General features: G+C 42.7%; 2 protein-coding genes across 8 annotated transcripts in view; both read left to right on the top strand.

Moving 5' to 3' along the window:
• The first annotated feature begins 2696 nt into the window (after positions 1-2696).
• On the top strand, positions 2697-10046 carry fgg (fibrinogen gamma chain). Its single transcript, XM_061770501.1, has 9 exons — positions 2697-2878; positions 3675-3743; positions 3817-4003; positions 4923-5007; positions 6102-6232; positions 6762-6898; positions 7479-7663; positions 8696-8973; positions 9788-10046. Exons 1-9 carry the CDS (start codon positions 2819-2821, stop codon positions 9967-9969), a joined length of 1314 nt encoding a protein of 437 aa, XP_061626485.1. The 5' UTR covers positions 2697-2818; the 3' UTR covers positions 9970-10046.
• A 3152-nt stretch (positions 10047-13198) lies between these two features.
• The window catches only part of dchs2 (dachsous cadherin-related 2), a 33047-nt gene continuing 27679 nt past the window's right edge, over positions 13199-18566 (top strand). For 4 of the 7 annotated variants that reach the window (XR_009788128.1, XM_061770496.1, XM_061770498.1 and 1 more), the window contains exons 1-4: positions 13199-13781; positions 13948-14348; positions 14449-16082; positions 17303-18121. Coding sequence is in view for 6 of the 7 variants with exons in the window: in XM_061770496.1 (XP_061626480.1) it covers positions 15183-16082; positions 17303-18121 (1719 nt within the window). In the remaining variant the exon portion in view is untranslated. Of the gene's footprint in view, positions 13782-13947; positions 14349-14380; positions 16083-17302; positions 18122-18566 lie in introns of those variants that run through there. The other 3 variants (XM_061770494.1, XM_061770500.1, XM_061770495.1) reach the window with 3 other exon arrangements.

The following is an 18566-nucleotide window of genomic DNA, read 5'->3' as shown; positions in this document are numbered from 1 at the left end:
CAGATTTATATTTTATGATTTTATTTTTTTCTAAAAAAATAAAACTTGTGAATAAAGTTTTAAGTTTTTTTAAGGAAAAAGTCATATTTTTCAAGATACATTTAAAAAAAAAATCTTTTTCTCCAGGAAAAAAAAGGTGTGTTTTAATAAAACGTTTTGTTTTAATTACATATTTTAAGAAAAGAAAGATGTATTTTGAGAGAAAATGTTTTGGAGGAAAGAAATGTGAATTTATTATATTTTTTTTAAGTAAAATTTTCTCAGGAAAAAGTATTTTCTCAAGAATTTCCTTCATTTTCTCATTACAAACATCGTGGAATTCGATTTTTTTGTTTAGACAAACAAAATCTTACAAAAAGATCTGAGGAAAAAAAGGCATATTTAAATAAGCTATTTCATGTCATATCTCGAACTCCATTTGAATGAAAACACGTCATAATCTTTCTGGAATTAAGTCCAAAAACTTTGCAGGTGGATCTCATGAGACTCAGTCAGTGAAGTGTTATTAAGAATCCCACTTGTGTTCTTAGCAGGACACGCCCTGCTCCAATATGATTGGCTTCAGGGCACATGGTCCTGCACGATGATTGGCTGCTGCATCCCGGTAGTAATGCCTTCCTGCTTCCAGACGGGAAAAGTAGTACGTGACTTCAGTGTGGCGGCGTTATTATGAATCCCACTAATCATAACCCACCCTAAACCTGACAAAATTAATTAACGGGATATGTATTTGGAATTGCCATACCGTTACATCTGCGTAGCCTACCTTTCGCGCGATGCACAAGCCAATCATGTAGCAGCGGGGCGTGTCCTGTTCCGCACATGTGGGGTCACATGCGGAAGTGGGATTCCTAACAACCGTCAGTGGAATCCATCCTCTTCACTTGTAGTATAGCTCCCCCTTGTGGTTTCACCTTCTACTACAAGCAAAATAGAAAGAAAAAAAACACTGAACTGAACAATGTAAATGACGTTGTTTTGTAGAGGGGGAAAAAAACATTTTGGAGCATTGTAATTTTTTACAAGAATATAGACTTTTTTGCTAAAGAAAATATATATACACATGTAAATCAACCAAGACATTTTTCTCAGAACAAATGAGACTCATATGAGAATGTTTTTTGTCGACATTTTTTTTGCATTTTTCAAGGTAAAAGTCATATTTTGCTGTGGAAATTTGTTAATTTCTTTTTGTCATGAAAAAGTTTTTTTTTTTAATCATAATTTCATGAGAATAAATTCAGGTTTTAAAGGAAAAAATCCTTTTTTATTCATAAATGTTTATGAAGATAAAAATAATTTTTACATTCTATGGTTATCATCCTGCAATTGGCTGGCGACCTGTCCAGGGTGTACCCCGCCCCTCGCCCGAAGATAGCTGGGATGGGCTCCAGCACGCCCCTAGTGAGGAAAACTGGTATGGAAAATGAATGAATGAAATGAATGGTTATCATCACACTTCTTCTGGCCTCACTGTTCAAACATTTTGTGCCAAATTTGAGACTTGTGCTGTAATTTTTCAAGAGAAGTGTTTGAGGCTTTGTTTTGTACGTTTACAAAGACATTGTACTTTCTTGATTTCAAAAAAAAAAAAAAATCTGAGAAAAAAGACCTAATGTTAAGCAGATATGTATTACCTAAAAGTCATATTTTTATGGAAAAACAAATGTTTTTCAAGAGAAAAATGGAAAAAAAAGTCACATTTCTCCAGAACGTCGTCATGTCATATTGAGACTGGCTCGGCCACTCCAGGACCCTGAAACGCTTCTTACGAAGCCACTCCTTCGTTGCCCGGGCGGTGCGTTTGGGATCATTGTCATGCTGAAAGACCCAGCCACGTTTCACCTTCAATGCCCTTGGTGATGCAGGGAGGTTTTCAATCAAAATCTCCCGATACATGGCCCCGTTCATTCTTTCCTTTCCACGGATCAGTGGTCTTGGTCCCTTTGCATTAAAGACAGCCCCAAAGCATGATGTTTCCACCGCCATGCGTCACAGTAGGTATGGTGTACTTTGGATGCAACTCCGCATTCTTTCTCCTCCAAACACAACAAGTTGAGTTTTATTTTGGTTTCATCTGACCCTAATGACATTGTCCCAATCGTCTTCTGGATCATCCAAACGATCTCTCGCGAACTTCAGACTGGCCTGGACTTGTGCTGGCTTAAGCAGGGGGACACCTCTAGCACTCCCTGGCGGCGTAGGGTGTTACTGCTGGTAGCCTTGGTTACTTCGGTCCCAGCTCTCCGCAGGTCTTTCACTAGGTGCCCCCGTGTGGTTCTGGGATTTTTGCTCACCGTTCTTGTGATCATTTTGACCCCACGAGGTGAGAGCTTGCGTGGAGCCCCAGATCGAGGGAGATTATCAGTGGTCATGTACGTCTTCCATTTTCGAATAATTGATTTCTTCACACCAAGTTGCAGATTCAGTCTACAATTTTGTTTCTGGTGTCCTTTGTGACAGCTCTTTGGTCTTGGCCATAGTGAAGTTTGGAGTGTGACTGTTTGAGGTTGTGGACACGTGTCGAATTTATTTTAACTTTGATGGAAAAAGCGATGACAAAACAAAAGTGGAACATCTGGCACTTATTTATCAATAATATAAGGCACATCAACACAGTCAAATCTGGGAAATGATCCGAGTGGACGTTTGAGTCATGGTCAGCGTGTGCGTGCACGTGTTTGTGCAAGTGTGTGTGCATTCACATTTGAACCTCTCGTCAAACACCCCACAGAGGACCTTGTCCCTAATAAGTATCCTCTCCCACCAAGTCAAAAAGCTTTACACGCAGCGCAAAGGACAAAGACCAGGACACAAAATGGCTTCATCACTGGTGGCCTTCGCCGGATTCGTCCTGCTTTTCTCCATGGCTTCCGCCGTAAGTTTTGGGGGGGGGGAAAAAAAAGCTTTTTCAAATATTTTTTTAAGGAATATGGCAACGGCTGTTGTTTTTCACAGAAACATCGGAGCTTTCTAAAAATAAATAAATAAATAATAACAAAAAACCCATTCAAAAATATGTGATTTTCTGGTTTTCGATTATGATTTTCTTTCTCCAACTTTTTCATGAAAGGATGCATCTTTCAAAAAATAAAGAACTTTTTTCTCATTAGATTGCAGGTTTTGGCTCTTGAAAAGTTACAACCTTTTTACATAAGTATGACTCTTTCTTTCTTCTTGTGGAATTATGTCATAGGCGCATATTCACGGATTCACCTATTTGTAGATTTTCTCGCTCTTCATGGAAGATATGCATTTTATTAACAAAATAATTATACATAACATGAAACATTTCCCTTTCAGGAAAATGACGACTTAAGCTGAATCAATGACTTTTTCCTCTAAGAAAAATACATTTTTGTGAAAGAAATATGAATGGGGGGAAAAATCATATTCTTGTCAGGATCTGATTTTTTTGAATACTACTTATTTATGAAAGAAATCCGACATTCTATGAAAATAAAATTGCTTTTTCACAAAAACATGCATTTTTAAAATGTTTTAAAACACAACAGGTTTTTTTTCCCACAAATCCAAAAATAGCTTGACTCCGAGGCAAAGTGTGATGTCAACCATGGAGAATAACAGCAAAGGGAATTCAAACCTGCTTGCACTTCCTCAAACGCTGACCTCCCTTTAAATGTGCGTTTTTGGGGGGGTCTTTTTCTTTTCAGCAAATCAGAGGAGACAACATCGGCATCCAAAAGGACAACACCATGATGTGCCACCCCAACGACGCCTTTGTGAGTACGCGTCCGAAAATCGCGGCTCTCGAACTGTCGTCACCGTTACCGATGCGTTCGGTCGCCGTTGCAGGGCAAGTACTGTCCCACCACGTGCGGGGTGGCCGACTACATGCACGAGTACACGAGCAGGGTCCACGAGACCCTGGACAATATGCAAAAAGAGCTGGATAACATCGCCAACCTGACGCAGGGAGCGGAAGAACGGGTCACTTACATGAAAGACAGCGTGCTAACGGCCCAGAAGAACATCCAGCCCGGTAAGCGATATCAACGGTCGCTCTCAGCGTACAGTATTGGGATTTTCATCAAGATAATGTCACGGTACAACAATTGTGCGCTATTGAATACAAGGGAGCAAAATCAGCCAACAGGTCAGAGTGGAGAATCCATCTCCAGTGGTGCCTTCGGATACCAAAGCTGTCGATTGGCCATTTTTGTCTATTTTGTTTTGCTTTGACGCGCGAGCGCAACTTTGAGATACAAGCGCTGTATGCTAGCAGGTGACTCTCAGCTCACTTCACAAAAAGCGGCACTTGGGCAACTATAATTAGCACATTTTCTTCCCCAAAATCTTTTTTTGCCAGCCGATGATTCGCTGTCAAACTAAATATAAAAGAAAGAGACTTACACGTGTTTGGAAAGCAACCACATAGGTATCTTCTACATGAATGCGAACATACAATGGGAAACTCCATAAGCACACGGGCTAGCAATTATGCTCCCCTCACAATGCAACAATATCTCCCAGGATCAACACGCGATATGATATTCGGACCGTCGGCCGCTGTCATCGCAACGACAGCAGTATCTCTCAGGGTACAGTTTCAGATCTCCGGGTAACTTGCCATAGCAGATTATAAAGAGTACATTATGCGGTATCAAGGTAGGCAAAACCTGGATATTTGCAAGATCACAATATTCACAGGAATGTCCCCAAAACCAATGATATCACCGCATCCTCACCGTGTGAACAAAGAAGAGCTACTCTATTATTCAGTAGTATAGAGTACCAATTTCCTTGTTAAAAAAATAAAGTTACGCAGTACAGTATATTGGGATTTTTGGCCAGCCATAATATCATGTGACTATTGTGATTGCGTGGTATAGTGGATCAATCGTTTTGTGGACTGAACGTTGACCAAAGCACCGATTCCTGGTGTCGACTTTGCTTCGTAGAAGAGTTCTTCAAAAGGTCGTCCGGTATGCTGGATGACGTGATCCGCTTTGAGAGGACCATCATTGACCAGGAGAAGCAAATATTGTGAGTTGAATAAACCTCTGTGTTATGTTCCTTTCATTGGTACACCGAACATTTTCAGTTGGACAAATAAGGCGCAAAATGAGGTGTGTCGTATGTGTCTGACGTACAGGAAATACAATGGCAATGAGGGTATCATATGTGCAAAGAAAAAGAAATCAGGAGAAATGCTTTTACCCTATTGTGCCGATGCCATTAGTGCTTCTGACACATCAAATGTCAATGAACCCAATTACAGAAAATAGGGAACAATACCTTTCCCTTTCCCTTTCTTACTTTCTTTCTGACGCACTCGAAGGTTTGCTGACGTGTCAAAGTGCTGCGTTGTAGCGCCAACTACTGGCGAGGACCGAATCTGCGTCAAAAGGTTTTGCCTTAGTATCGGTGGGTGGTATCGGCATCCTCCACGTGTAATAAGGTCTAGATTTACAAAATTGGTTCCAAGTGCAACATGGCACCATTTCATTCCTTTCTCTCAAAGAACTCTGGCATGTATTATCATGGAAGATTTGAACTTGGCTGCATGGCCCAAATGTTTCATAAGATGCTGGCAGAATGTCAATAACATTTGAGTTCCAAAATATTTTTCCCAATACTTTTAAAGTGCAACATAGCAGCGGTGGGACCAGGCAGGTCATTGTTTGTTCTCTCGTCTTTGCCCCCAAGTACCGAGAGTCAAGTGGCAAGTCTCGAGTCCTTTCGAGTCATTTTAACAACAAAATCAAAATATATTTGTATATCTAGAAAATGTAGATCATCCAATAATATGTATTTATTATATACAGAATGTATATATTTAATCTATTTTAAAATCCCTATTTATGTGATTAAAAAAAGTGCATTGAACCTTTATAAGAAAACTGGGGAGCTGAGAAAAGGGTTTGTACTTTCAAAGGCAGTTGTCGAGGGGGCGGGGCTTAGTTTATTGCCCTTTCAAAACCGATCCGCTGCACGTTTTCAGTTATTCGAGGAAAAGCTTATGCTACGACTTACTTTTTCTCACTTTATTTCTGAAGTGACATTCAGCGAAATACGCCAATTGAAGTGAAAGCATTTTTTGCACATTTGAAAATGCTGCTTTTACATCACTGTCACAGCGATCTGGAGGATGCCGCCGCCGCCAACGAGAGGAGAATGGCAGACTTGAAGATGCTCTCTAGTCAGCTGCAGAAGACGTGCAGCCAACCCTGCAAGGACACTGTTGAGATTCAGCCCACCACAGGAACAGGTACAACAAGAACAACAACGACAAAAACAAGCCGCCCCCCCCCCCCAAAAAAAAAAAAAAAAGTCACCTTGAGATTGTTTCCCAACATGTGTCCCTTTCGGTGTTTAGTCAGCAAAAATCAATACGCTTCATCAGTGGAAGGTAAACAGTAGTAGTAACAAGCACATTGTAGGTTATTACAGTTGGAAATGAAATGAATCCAATTCTAAGTGTGCTCATATTGAATATTTTTTTTTTTTTTTCATCAACTTTCCAATTATTTAATCTCCCTCGTGGGATGAAGCTACGTTCTATCGAACTTAATTTACTTGTCCAGTTTTGTCTAAAGCTCAAGTGGAAGATACGCTTTCAATATTTGTTGTTTCCGTCATTTTAAAAGAGGGCATAACCCCTTTTTCAGTTCAGATTACCATTTGAATTACATATAAAATGACTAACATTATTAGTGATTTATATATATATATATATTTCCTGAGCCGCTTAGCCTCACAAAATTACCACATGTTACTTTTTTCTTTTTTTGCACCAGACTGCCAAGATATCGCCAACAAAGGTGCCACCGTCAGTGGAATTTACTACGTGAAACCGGCCCAAGATACCCAACAGCAGTTCCTGGTCTACTGCGAGATTGACAGCTTCGGGCGCGGCTTCACGGTCATCCAGAGGGTTCGTATCAAAGCAAAATAACTATCAGCCTAACAAAAAAGGTATAGCGGATCTGTTCTTTTGATCCTTTTTTTGACAAGAAAGAAAATACTGTACCAATTTGAAGCAAAGCTTACCGCATATCGCCCTATTGGAACGGTGTCAATCAGTCCCAAGGTACAGAGGAGCTGTCATTTTGGTCCCTTCACGACTTTTGACAATAGAAATGCCCAAGCGGTACATTCCGTTATACTGCGACAATACCCCGACGTAAAGGTGCTGAAAAGTGGGACGCTACGAGTCGGATATTTCGGACCACTTTAGAAAGTGAAATATGTCTTCCAATTGCTTTAACAATAGACAATAGAAATGCATACGGTCGTGGACTGAAACCATGGAACCTAAAGGGTGCTGGGTAGTGTAGGTACTGTACGGTCAAACCACGTTGATTCATCTTGTCACCTTAGGAGAATTTCAAAGCGGTTTTCTGTCTGGCCAGTCGTTCCTCTGGCTCGAAACGATGACTAGATCCAAGTTACCGCTTGCCTGCGTTTCAGTGTTAGTATGCCTTCTGAGAATTCATGTTTCATTGCATTCGCAGAGGCAGGATGGTAGTGTGGACTTCCACAAGGACTGGATCCAGTACAAAGAGGGCTTCGGCTACCTCTCCCCCGACGACAGCACCGAGTTCTGGCTCGGCAACGAGAAGATCCACCTGCTGTCCGTGAGCAGCGCCATCCCGGTGGTGTTGAGAATAGAGCTGGTCGATTGGGACGGCAACAAAAGGTACGCCAGGAATTTGGGCCAGACCGCTTCCGTGGCGCACATTGGGAAGACAGACTCCGTCCAACTTATGAACAAGTTACCTTCCAGAAAGCTGCTCGCATCTTGAATTGTTTCCAAGTTGTTATTTGGCCATTTTCTATCGTCGCTATGTTGTTCAGTGAAGACTTAGTCAATATAGTTTCTACTATACTATAGTGCTCTCCTACTAAAATCTAATTCATTAATACTAAATACCGGCGGCACGGTGCACGACTGGTTCGAGCGTCTGCCTCGGGATAGGCACCGTTCCAAACCCACCTGCGAAAGGTGACAGAACATGGGAATATTACATTTGTACCGAGCTGGGATAGGCTCAAGCAGCCCGCGACCCGACTGAGGATAAGCGGTAAAGAAGATGGATGGACGAATGGATGTATTGTTGATCTGACCTCAATTTATGCCAGTGTCGATACTTGTGTACTGTATACCGAGTAGTGTATCCATCCATTTTTTTGTACCGCTGATCCTCACAAGGGTCACGGGCGTGCCGGAGCCATGTTATTTCATCTCACAAAAACCTGCTAGCTTAATGCTAACATCTAATGGGAAACCTCATGGACGGGCTAAGGAATTAGCAAGCGCCGACGTTACGGTGATTAAAAACCCTCAAACAATTGCTACTTTAACGCAATGCAGCAACAGAGGATGAAACCCCCTCCCAGGTATACAATGAGGGACCAATAAATATGACTGGAAGTTCGTGTGAGACCTCGTCTGCTTCTTGCATCTCTTCCAGTTGACCTCAGTGCCGCCCGCATGTTGCAGCACAATGCAGCACTACACAGAAGGGCCGGAGTTGGGGGGGAGGAAAAGAAATACATTAATTCATAAATGAATAACTAGACTGTAAATAGAGGAGTGTGGATACTCATGTCATCACTTTCCTCCGCTTTGCAGCTCACCTGTTCCCGCCACCCACCTCACACCCACACGCAAACACGGTAACAGATAAAGACAAAGCAAACAGACGCCTCCTCTGAACTTCCCTTCCAGATATGCCGACTACGCCTCGTTCCGGGTCGCGCCGGAGGTCGACATGTATCGCCTGACCTACGGCTACTACTTCGGCGGCAACGCCGGCGACGCCTTCAACGGCTTCGACTTCGGCGACGATCCCAGCGACAAGTTCTTCACGGCGCACAACGGCATGCAGTTCAGCACCTTCGACAAGGACAACGACAAGTACGACGGCCACTGCGCCCTGCAGGACGGCTCGGGCTGGTGGATGAACCGGTGCCACGCCGCCCATTTAAACGGCAAATACTACCGGGGTGGGTCACTTTCTCCTGACGCCAGACTTATAAAAAGTTGTGACACTCTGTATTTCAGTAGATGTACAGGTACTTGTGTCCAAAAAAAAGACAAATTCAACCCCTTAATCTAAGTAGAAGTAAAAAAAAAAAAAAAGTATTGACGCTGAAATGATAAGACGGACAGCAAAAACACACACGTGTTAAAGACTCTCCGAAACCTCCGCTTGCAACCCAGGCTAAATTTAGCTCCTTGACACCAGTTCCGACTTTACTATTATCCAGGTCTTTGTGGCCATCTTGTTGCATTTTAGAATTACAGAAAGAGTACAAATAATACTCTGGAAAGCCCCAAATCGGTGAATTTTTCATTGAATAATTGCGGATAGAAAAAGAAAAAAAATTGTTTCGTATCACTTTTTTATTTCAGAAATACAAAGTAGAAAATGTTAACATAAGATATCATACTATTTATTGATTTTTTAAATGTAAGTATACATCAACTCGACTTTATTTCTAGAGCACTTTAACAACAACCACAGCTGTAAAAAAAAGAAAATTTTATTTGAAAAGATCTCACAAGGATTTTTGGATTAAAAACTAAAACTCCATTTAGAATGCTACACGAGATTACACTAATACTCGTAACTTTTTTGCTTGAACACCAACCTGAGAATTGTTGTATTTTTCAATAGATTTAGCTGCTTAACATCCGTTAATTGGATTGGTTTGAGTGTGTTTCCAAAACACGAGGTGATGCGGCCTCATGGATGTGACCCTCAGTGGAAACGGATCGGACATCCCTTCCCTAAGCTCTGCGCTCGTCTTCGTACAGGTGGGCGGTACACCGAGAAGGACACCGGCGAGTTCGGCTACGACAACGGCGTCATCTGGGTGACGTGGCACGACCGCTGGTACTCCCTGAAGGAGACCACCATGAAGATCATCCCTGTAACTCGCATCGCGACAGGCGGCGGACAGCAGGTGAATGTGAAGCAGTTTGGCATAAAGAAATAATCTAATAATAAGGGAACACTCTTGTTGCTGTTCATTATTGTTTGGGGCTCTGAATAAAGTTTGATTTCCCCCCCATACTTGACTGACTTTAATCATTTGTAATAGAATAATGGAAATATGCCATCTGTCTTGGGTGCAGCAAAACAGTCCCCAGAACAGAAGTGAGTCTCCTCTAAGTTAGGTATAGGGAACGGTTTGAAAGACCTGACATTTGGTTCAAGAGAGCCTGTGCCGGTTGCAAATAAAAGCCCATGTGGAGCGAAACAGACCCCAGAACACATGGTTCACGTTTCCATGTTGTTTGGGCTGTACCTGCTGTGAAACATCGAGTGTGTGTTGCATGTGGCACAGGCGCCTTGAATCTGTGCACTGTGTCCAGTAAAATGTCATTACTACCAAGAACAGATTTGAGACATCCTGTGCTGGATGCAGAAAAAAGGCCAACCTGCACCAAAACAGTCGCCAGAACAGAAGCGAAGCTGGAGGCATCGCACCTGATGAGTTGATATCTTACTAAATCCATTTTCTTTCCGTTTCACTGTGCCGAAAATCGGGGACGTGTATTTAGTGGAAATCGCGTTATGTTGCTGGGAAATAAATCCCTTTACCACCTGGTTTTTGAATTTTTCAATTCGGCTGTGATTTTCTGTGGTTCTGACAAAGATGAAAATGTTCCTCGATTTGGGCATCGAAAATCATGCGTTGATAGGATTCCGTGACCATAGAAAACTATATGTTGGTGATTCGCTATTATTATTTAGATTAACTTCTTAAACACCTAACCTACAATTCCATTACAACATGCTGGCAATGTTTTGACTTGAGTTTGTTGTCACATTTCTGTGGGGCCAATGATGTATTACTCGTGCACTCACTGTCGTCGTCTCGCCACGCTGCACTATTTGCATATGCTGGCCACTCGTGCTAGAGTAGCATCTGCTCCATTTGCACACTGATTGAGGAGTTACCTGCAACATTTGCACAACCGACATTGTCCCAGGTTATCGCACTCCTCGTCACTTGAAAGCGCATCCACTCCTTGAAGTCTCGGCGCCCTTTGCACAATGCTCATTGCACCGGACTATTGCAATAGTCGTCATTCGAACTGCTCCAAGTGCTAGAGGACTCTGCATCTTTTTGTAATAAATAAATGTACCGGCATTACCAGACGACTAGCAACCCTTTATTGCTCAGTGACTGTTTTTGTCAATGTCTTTATGTCTCCAAAGTGTTCTCTGTCACTTGACCGTCTGTTGTCGTACTCGAGCGGCTCCAACTACCGGAGACAAATTCCTTGTGTGTTTTTGGACATACTTGGCAAATCAAGATGATTCTGATTCTGATTATTCTTATTATTCAAATGCGACTGTGACTTCCACAAAGTCTTTGTAATTTTAACCAAGAGTTAGTCATGGCAGCAACACTTTTTTTTAAAACATTAGCAAGAACCTCAACAGCACTCGCACACTATTTGCTGTGGTTGACAAGCTCACCAAGCCACCCAGGAAAAACTGGCATATCAGAATGTGATACAGTCGACCAAAAAAACTGTAGAGCAGCAGCTGAAACCATCAACGAGCTGTCTTGACTCAATACCGTCTGACTTTTTCAAAACTATTTTTGCAGCAAATAATCAATTGCTCACTTCAGTCAGGCTAGTTTCATAAAGCTCTTAAAGTAGCTGCCAAACTTCTAAAATATAGTACATCGCAAGCTATAGACCCATCTCAAACCTCCCCTTCATAGCGATTTTTTTGGGAGGGATGGGGGGGACATGGTCCTTCTTGCCTGCGGGGGGGGGGGGGGTCTAAAAAAAACCCATGAGCGAGCCTCCTCCATGTTTCACATGGAACGTGTCTAAAACCTTGTTCTTGGTAATGTTCTGGAACTGCTTGCTATACTTTGCATAGAGTGTCTTGTCCTATATTTATTTTATTTTTTTCAGAGTCACACAACACACAAATTATCTTTTTGTTTGTTTAAAAAAAACAAAAAACAGTTTGTACCATCCTACTTCATGCGCTGGCAAACCGATTTGGTTAACCATTAATTGGCAAACACGACTTAGTACATAGAGTAGGAACACCAAACTTTGAACTCATGACTCAGAAATTTAAAAAAAAAGACCAGAATAATTATCAACTAGTGATTATGTTCTGTGATAACTATTTGCTCAATTTATTGATTATTAAACATTGATTTTAAAGAAATAATACGAAAATGTAATCAATATCATTATGTCATTTTTTAAAAATTTATTTTATAGCAAATCTTGGTACCTGGTCTCTGGCCAAGCATCACTATCATGTGGCTCAAAATAGGGTTGTCATGATTGAATCTTTCTCATCTGTCCTTGAATTTTTGAGGACCGTGGCATTTTGTTGGAGTTTTTTTGGGATCATGACTTCATTTTGTCAAACAGGTTCTATTGAAGTGATTTCTTGTTTAAACAGGTCTGAAGGTAATCATGTTTGGGTGTGGTCAGTGAAAATGAACCCAAAAAAGGTGATTAGTCACACTTAATTCATGATTTAACAAGGGGGACTGTTACATTACTTTTTCACGATACTATCTCCATTCTTTTTCCATCTACACACAAGCATATTTTATTTTTCCCTTTTCTTTGGCAAAAAAGCAAGGTCAAATTTTAGCTGATATAAAAAGACATTTCCAATTTTTTTCATGCAACAAACAAGCATCTGCTCTCTTCTGACAGAAAACATGCAACTCTCTAAGAGTTGTGCTTTTTTTTTTTGAAATATGTTTTAATCTGACAAACAACAATCCTGTACGGTATCTCCACCTGACAAAAAAAAAAACATCTTTTTTTTTTAATTATTTAGAAAAAAAAAACGTACATCTGCTAGGGTTGTCACGATCCAATCTTTTTAGGATCGATAATCCTATTGTGTCGAGTACTTGAGTAATTGTAGCCCCTCAACCCCCAATTTTTCGTATTTTTTTTTAACTACTAAAATGCATTTTATTCTCATTTATGAGGGCTGGACTTCTGTTCTTAAACTGCATATGTTGGTACTGAGTGTATGGTATAAACTCTGTCCAGAATTTGACACAACAAAATCAGCCTTTGCTAGTCAGTTAGCATTCACGGTTAGCATTAGCTCGGTAGCAATTACCATTATAGGTATAAAAAAAACCCGCTAAGTACCATTTAGCTCACTCATACATCATGTTATATGTATGTTACAGATCTAACAGTGTCTTAAAAATCACTTACAGACGCTCCTCTTTCATTTTTGGCAAAGTTTATCAAGTAGCCCAGCACTGTGTCCTTCTGCAATAATTGTCCGTGTGAAACATTGGTTCTGTTGGAACCTTTTTTCTTTTTTTTTTCTTTTGTCCAGGCGCAGCTTCGAGGCAGAAATTCTGCATCGACCTATTTTTGAAGTCCTCTACAGTATTATCCCTCTGCCTCTGCAAACCATTACTGTACCTTTTTCCTCCAACATTTTCAAGGAAAGCTCTACCAGGTTTTATATTAATGTATGTATATATATATTTTTTCTTTTAGGAGCCACTGGATCCCACTTCTGACAACACTGCAATAAACCTTGCTCAAGTAGCAAGTAGAGAGCCCACATGTAGTGACTTGCCGCATGATGTTTAAAAGAGGCAGAGGAGACAGAAAGATGTAGTGAGGGAAGACATGAGTGCGGCTGTAGTGGAGAGGAGGTTGCAGGAGATACGCATACGCAAGAAAAGGATGATACGCTGCGGTGACACCTGACGGTTACAGCTGAAAGGAAAAGTATTTGACCCGCAACACAGTACAAGGGCCAACTTCAAAATGGGTCAGTTTGACTCATATAATGGGACAGTTGATTATAAAATGGATTAATTTGACCAGCAACAGAACAGCAATTTGACTAACGACACACACAACACAACACACAACACGAGGGATGACTCAATTGTTGAAATCAATGATTTGTATTCTTCTCGTTGCATGTGTTACAGTGTGTCCTCTTCGTGTTTGTCCTCTTCGTGGACACCCTCAGTGCACCGTGACGTCTGGTGGCGGCGTAATCCGGTGGCCTGATTAGCTTTGCGGCATTGGCAAGAGGCAGCACAGATGGGGCCATGCAATTAGCCGGGCTGGGGGCGCATCCACGGAGGAGCTCGCCCCGGAGATGCGCGCAAACATTTCAACTGGAAAGCGGCATTATGACTGTGTTATTTTTCATCTAATCCAGGAGTGTCCAAACTCAGTTATTTCGTAACCGGCGGCATACACGAAAATGAGCAATCGACACAGTCCACGTCATTTGCCCGCATTGTACGACTTATTGGGTTGCAAGTCGGGAGAAGAGAAAAAGAGGGAATTCATTCCTTGTTTTCCACCAATGGCACATCATTCGGTAAGACGCGCCTCAGAATCGCAAAGTTTTGCAACACTTTCTGCTCCGTGTCAAGGTGAGCTTTAATACAGATTGCTCTTGTTTTGGTTCTAAAATGTAGCTCGAGATGTGATTCTGCAGAGGCTGATCTATTCGAATGGGATACAGGGCTGTTGACGATCCCAAAATCCTGAACAATCCTTGACTTTTTGCTTTTTGGTATTTTTTTTTGGAACAAATATAGATCATCTATATCATTGACTGAAGTGTGGTAGTGGTTTGCAGGTTTCCTCTAGTGGGACGTGAAGATTCACTGCCTAAGTACAATTCATTTTTATTTAACTTGTAAATTCAATGTATTTGCATTTCATCTTTAGGAATGGTTTGTTTTTAAACATTATTCAGGCCCTTTTTTTTTTTACTGTTATGGGAATTCCATTTTAATTGAATGATTATTCAATTACAAGTCTGTTAATTTTCCTAATGTTAGTGGAGTATTAATGTTCAAACTACAGTGGATTGCAATAATATCTGTCTTGTTTTTGATGAACACTTAGGCCTACCATGCTACTGAATGTAAATGTTGGTCGTGATGGTGGTACCTGGAGAGCCACGTGGTTTTTTAGGCGGCACTTTGTGTAAAACGTTTGAAAACCACTTAGTTATATATAAAAAAACATCAATATTTGCGTATCTTTATCAATGCTAATGGATCAGTTTTAGTGTGTTAAAGAAATTACAGCTGAAGAATGTCAAAGTGGCCCTTGTATTGCTGGATTTGTATGTGTGGCTGTAGGACAAAGCAAGTTTGGGCACCCCTGATCTAATTTGTAAAAAAAAAAAAAAAAGTGAGAAATGTACCAGCAAAGTTCGTATACGGTGCTGGTTCTGGCGCTCCTGTGCGCCCCCTCGCAGGCCAACGTCTCCAACCTGACGCTCTCCGTCCCGGAGGGGCTCCCCGCTCACACCGTGGTCGGCGACCTGGCGACCGGCCTGAGCCGGCCGACTCTCGGCTTCTTCATCTCCGAGAGCCGCGACTCGCACGTATTCCGCGATCTGGAGATCGACCCCGACACCGGGATCATCTCCACAGCGACGGTTCTCGATCGAGAGACCCGTGGGAGCTACGACTTTGTGGCGGCCACGCTGGCGGGGGAGGTGGTCGGAGTGCGCATAAACGTGGAGGACATCAATGACAATTCGCCGGCGTTCCCCTCGGAGGACGTGGACCTAAGGGTATCCGAGTTGAGCCCGCCCGGTAGCCGCTTCCAACTAGAAGGAGCTCGGGACCAGGATGAGGGGGAGTTTGGCACCCAGGGATACCGGATCCGAGAGGGCCACATGGGGGAGCTCTTCCGGCTGGAGCAGCACAGTGCCAGAAACCACCTTAGCCTGGATCTCTTTCTGGCCCAGAGATTGGACAGAGAAGCTCAGGACTTTTACACTCTAACCGTGGAGGCCTTCGACGGCGGCATCCCCGCCCGAATAGGGATTCTGCGGGTCAACATCTGGGTCCTGGATGAGAATGACAACCCGCCTGTGTTCAACCGGACCGAGTATCAAGCGTCCGTAGCGGAAAATGCTCCGGTCGGGTCTTCTGTATGCCGAGTTCACGCCACGGACAGGGACCAAGGCGACAACGCCAGGGTCAGCTACGAGATCAACCGGCGACAAAGCAACCCCGACGATTTCTTCTCTGTCGACGAGACCACCGGCATGGTTTTTCTCAACAAGCCACTGGATTTTGAAGCACAGGTGGAGTATACATATCACCGACTAATCGATCAAATTAATACACAACTATTTTGAAAATCCATCAATTGTTTAACATGGTTTAAATCCTCTTTATTTTCAGCCTCTCAACAGTAAATATTCTCAGATTTCTCGAAAGCAGACTGATCATCATTGTGTTTGATGAAAATAAGACATTTGCAAACATCTGCTTTTACTTTGGAAAACAATAATCAACATTTTTGCCAGAAAAAAAACAACTGAATCATAATATATGTATTATGACAATTATTACAATTTATTATTGTTTGTGCATTTTCTGCAGTCAATTTGAAAATTGACATATGTGAATAAATTAATGACTAATCGAGACAAATAACCAACACACTCATCGGTTATTCAAATAATCGTTAGTTGCAGTTAGTTGTCCCTAAGTGGTACCTCGACTTACAAGTTGAATTCATTCCGTGACCACGCTCGTAACACAAATCACTCATCTCAAATCAATTGAATGGAGATTCAGTCATTCTGTTACAGGCGCCCCCCCCCCCCATCCAACACAACAAAAAGGGCTCTATTTTCGTGACTGCCGTAAATCCAGCCCTGCACTTCGCGTACCTCTGCAAGGAGGCGAGTTAGACCTGGTTTGTTGGTAATTTCGTGAACTGGCATAGCCCAGCACATTTAATTAAGAGTGGCACGTCTGCACTGGAATGGGCATCAACACAATCTTTCCTGTCCAGTTAAAGCGACTCCTCTCATTCCCTTTAAATGCAGCGCACTGAAGAAACTGATTTTCCTACTGTTGAAATAAGTCATGTGGTCATCCACCATGCATGACCACAGAGCTCACTTGTCCCCGATCAAATTGACCAAAATCGCGGAAGATCACCTGTGCCAAAACGTAGATGTAGTCCCAGCTGAAACCAAAATCTCACTCAGCCAAGCGCATCATGCCCTCGCTCTACCAACACGCCCAGCTTGGTGGCAAACACAGGCGCCGGCTTTTAAGCTCAAGCACAGCTGCGCCATCTACAAAAACAGAGCCCTTCGTCTCTTTATTACAGTGAATAGAAACAGAGCGCTGCCGCGAATAACGGAAATCCGCGAGTCACTGACTCCCCCTCAAAAGCTATGTAATTGCCTATTCATGACACAAGATGGCGGCCAAGCACTACTTATGACTACATGAAACTCCTCAACACACAAAAACTCTTACTGTATGTTACTGTGGGTTTATGCAGGCTTTCCACGAGTTGATCGTCACAGCCAGAGATAACGGAGTGCAGCCAGAGTCCAGCAGCACCCTGGTGGTTGTGAAAGTCCTGAACGTCAACGACAACAGCCCCGCTATTAGCGTGCTATTCCTCAGTGAGAGTGGAGACGCCCTGGTCTCCGAGGCTGCTGAGATCGGAGACTATGTGGCCCGGATTTCCGTGTCAGACCCGGATGGCCAAAAGGAGATCGTGTCAGTCCGCCTCGAGGGCGGCGACGGCAAGTTCACCCTCCAGCAAACGGAAGACTTCCTTTATGCGCTGTGCGTCTGTGCCCAGCTTGACAGGGAAGAGAAGGATCTTTACAAGTTGAGGGTCCTAGCATCGGATCTCGGGAGCCCCCCTTTAGGCAGCGAGGCGGTGCTTCTCGTGAAGGTGTCCGACGCCAACGATTGGGCCCCAGTCTTTAATAAAGACATGTTTGTGATCCGCGTCTCCGAAGATGCCCCCGAGGGCACTTCAGTCGTCCGGCTGGAGGCCCAGGACTCGGACCAGGGAGTCAACGCTGATATTACTTACTCAGTCCTCAAGTCCAACTGGGATTGCCCGGTCAGCGTGGATGCAGAGTCTGGCCTGGTCATCACAACCGGAGACCTAGACCGGGAGAGGCAGCCGGAGGTGTGTTTGTTCCTGGTGGTCGCGGAAGACCGAGGGGAACCGGCCAGGTCGACCACCGCCACCGTCACCCTGGTGTTGGATGACGTCAATGACAACGAGCCAGTGTTCCAGCAGAAACTCTACAATGCCAACGTGACAGAACATAGTAGCCCTGGAACCTGTTTTTTACAAGTATGTACTCGAATCCCACACACACAATTGTTTTGGATGTTTGCAAAAACACGTACATTAGGTTCAATGAAGACAACATGGTCTTCGATGTTTATGAAAACAAGCACGTTCGATAAACTGAGTGCTAAATTGTTGGCAACGTTTACAAAATGTGTACCTCATGTTCAATGAAGACCAAACTGTTTGGTTTCTTAAGATTCTAAATTGTCTTTGATGTGTACAAAAACACATATACAAGCTTCGTTGAAGACTCTCAATTGTCTTTGAACTGTACAAAAACACGTACACTAGGTTCACCGAGGACAAAACTGTTGTCGCTCTTTGTGAAAATGTGGATGCTTCGTTCAATAACGACTCAATTTTGCTGACGAGCTGGAATGCGTGATAAAAGCGAAAAAGATCTCAGCATTTTAATATATAAAAGTAGAGAAAATCGAGGACAGGG

Source organism: Phyllopteryx taeniolatus, chromosome 4 (assembly GCF_024500385.1).
Source record: "Phyllopteryx taeniolatus isolate TA_2022b chromosome 4, UOR_Ptae_1.2, whole genome shotgun sequence".
NCBI classification, from domain to species: domain Eukaryota; kingdom Metazoa; phylum Chordata; class Actinopteri; order Syngnathiformes; family Syngnathidae; genus Phyllopteryx; species Phyllopteryx taeniolatus.
Note: the sequence above shows the minus strand (reverse complement) of the source record. Positions and strands in the feature narration are given on the sequence as shown.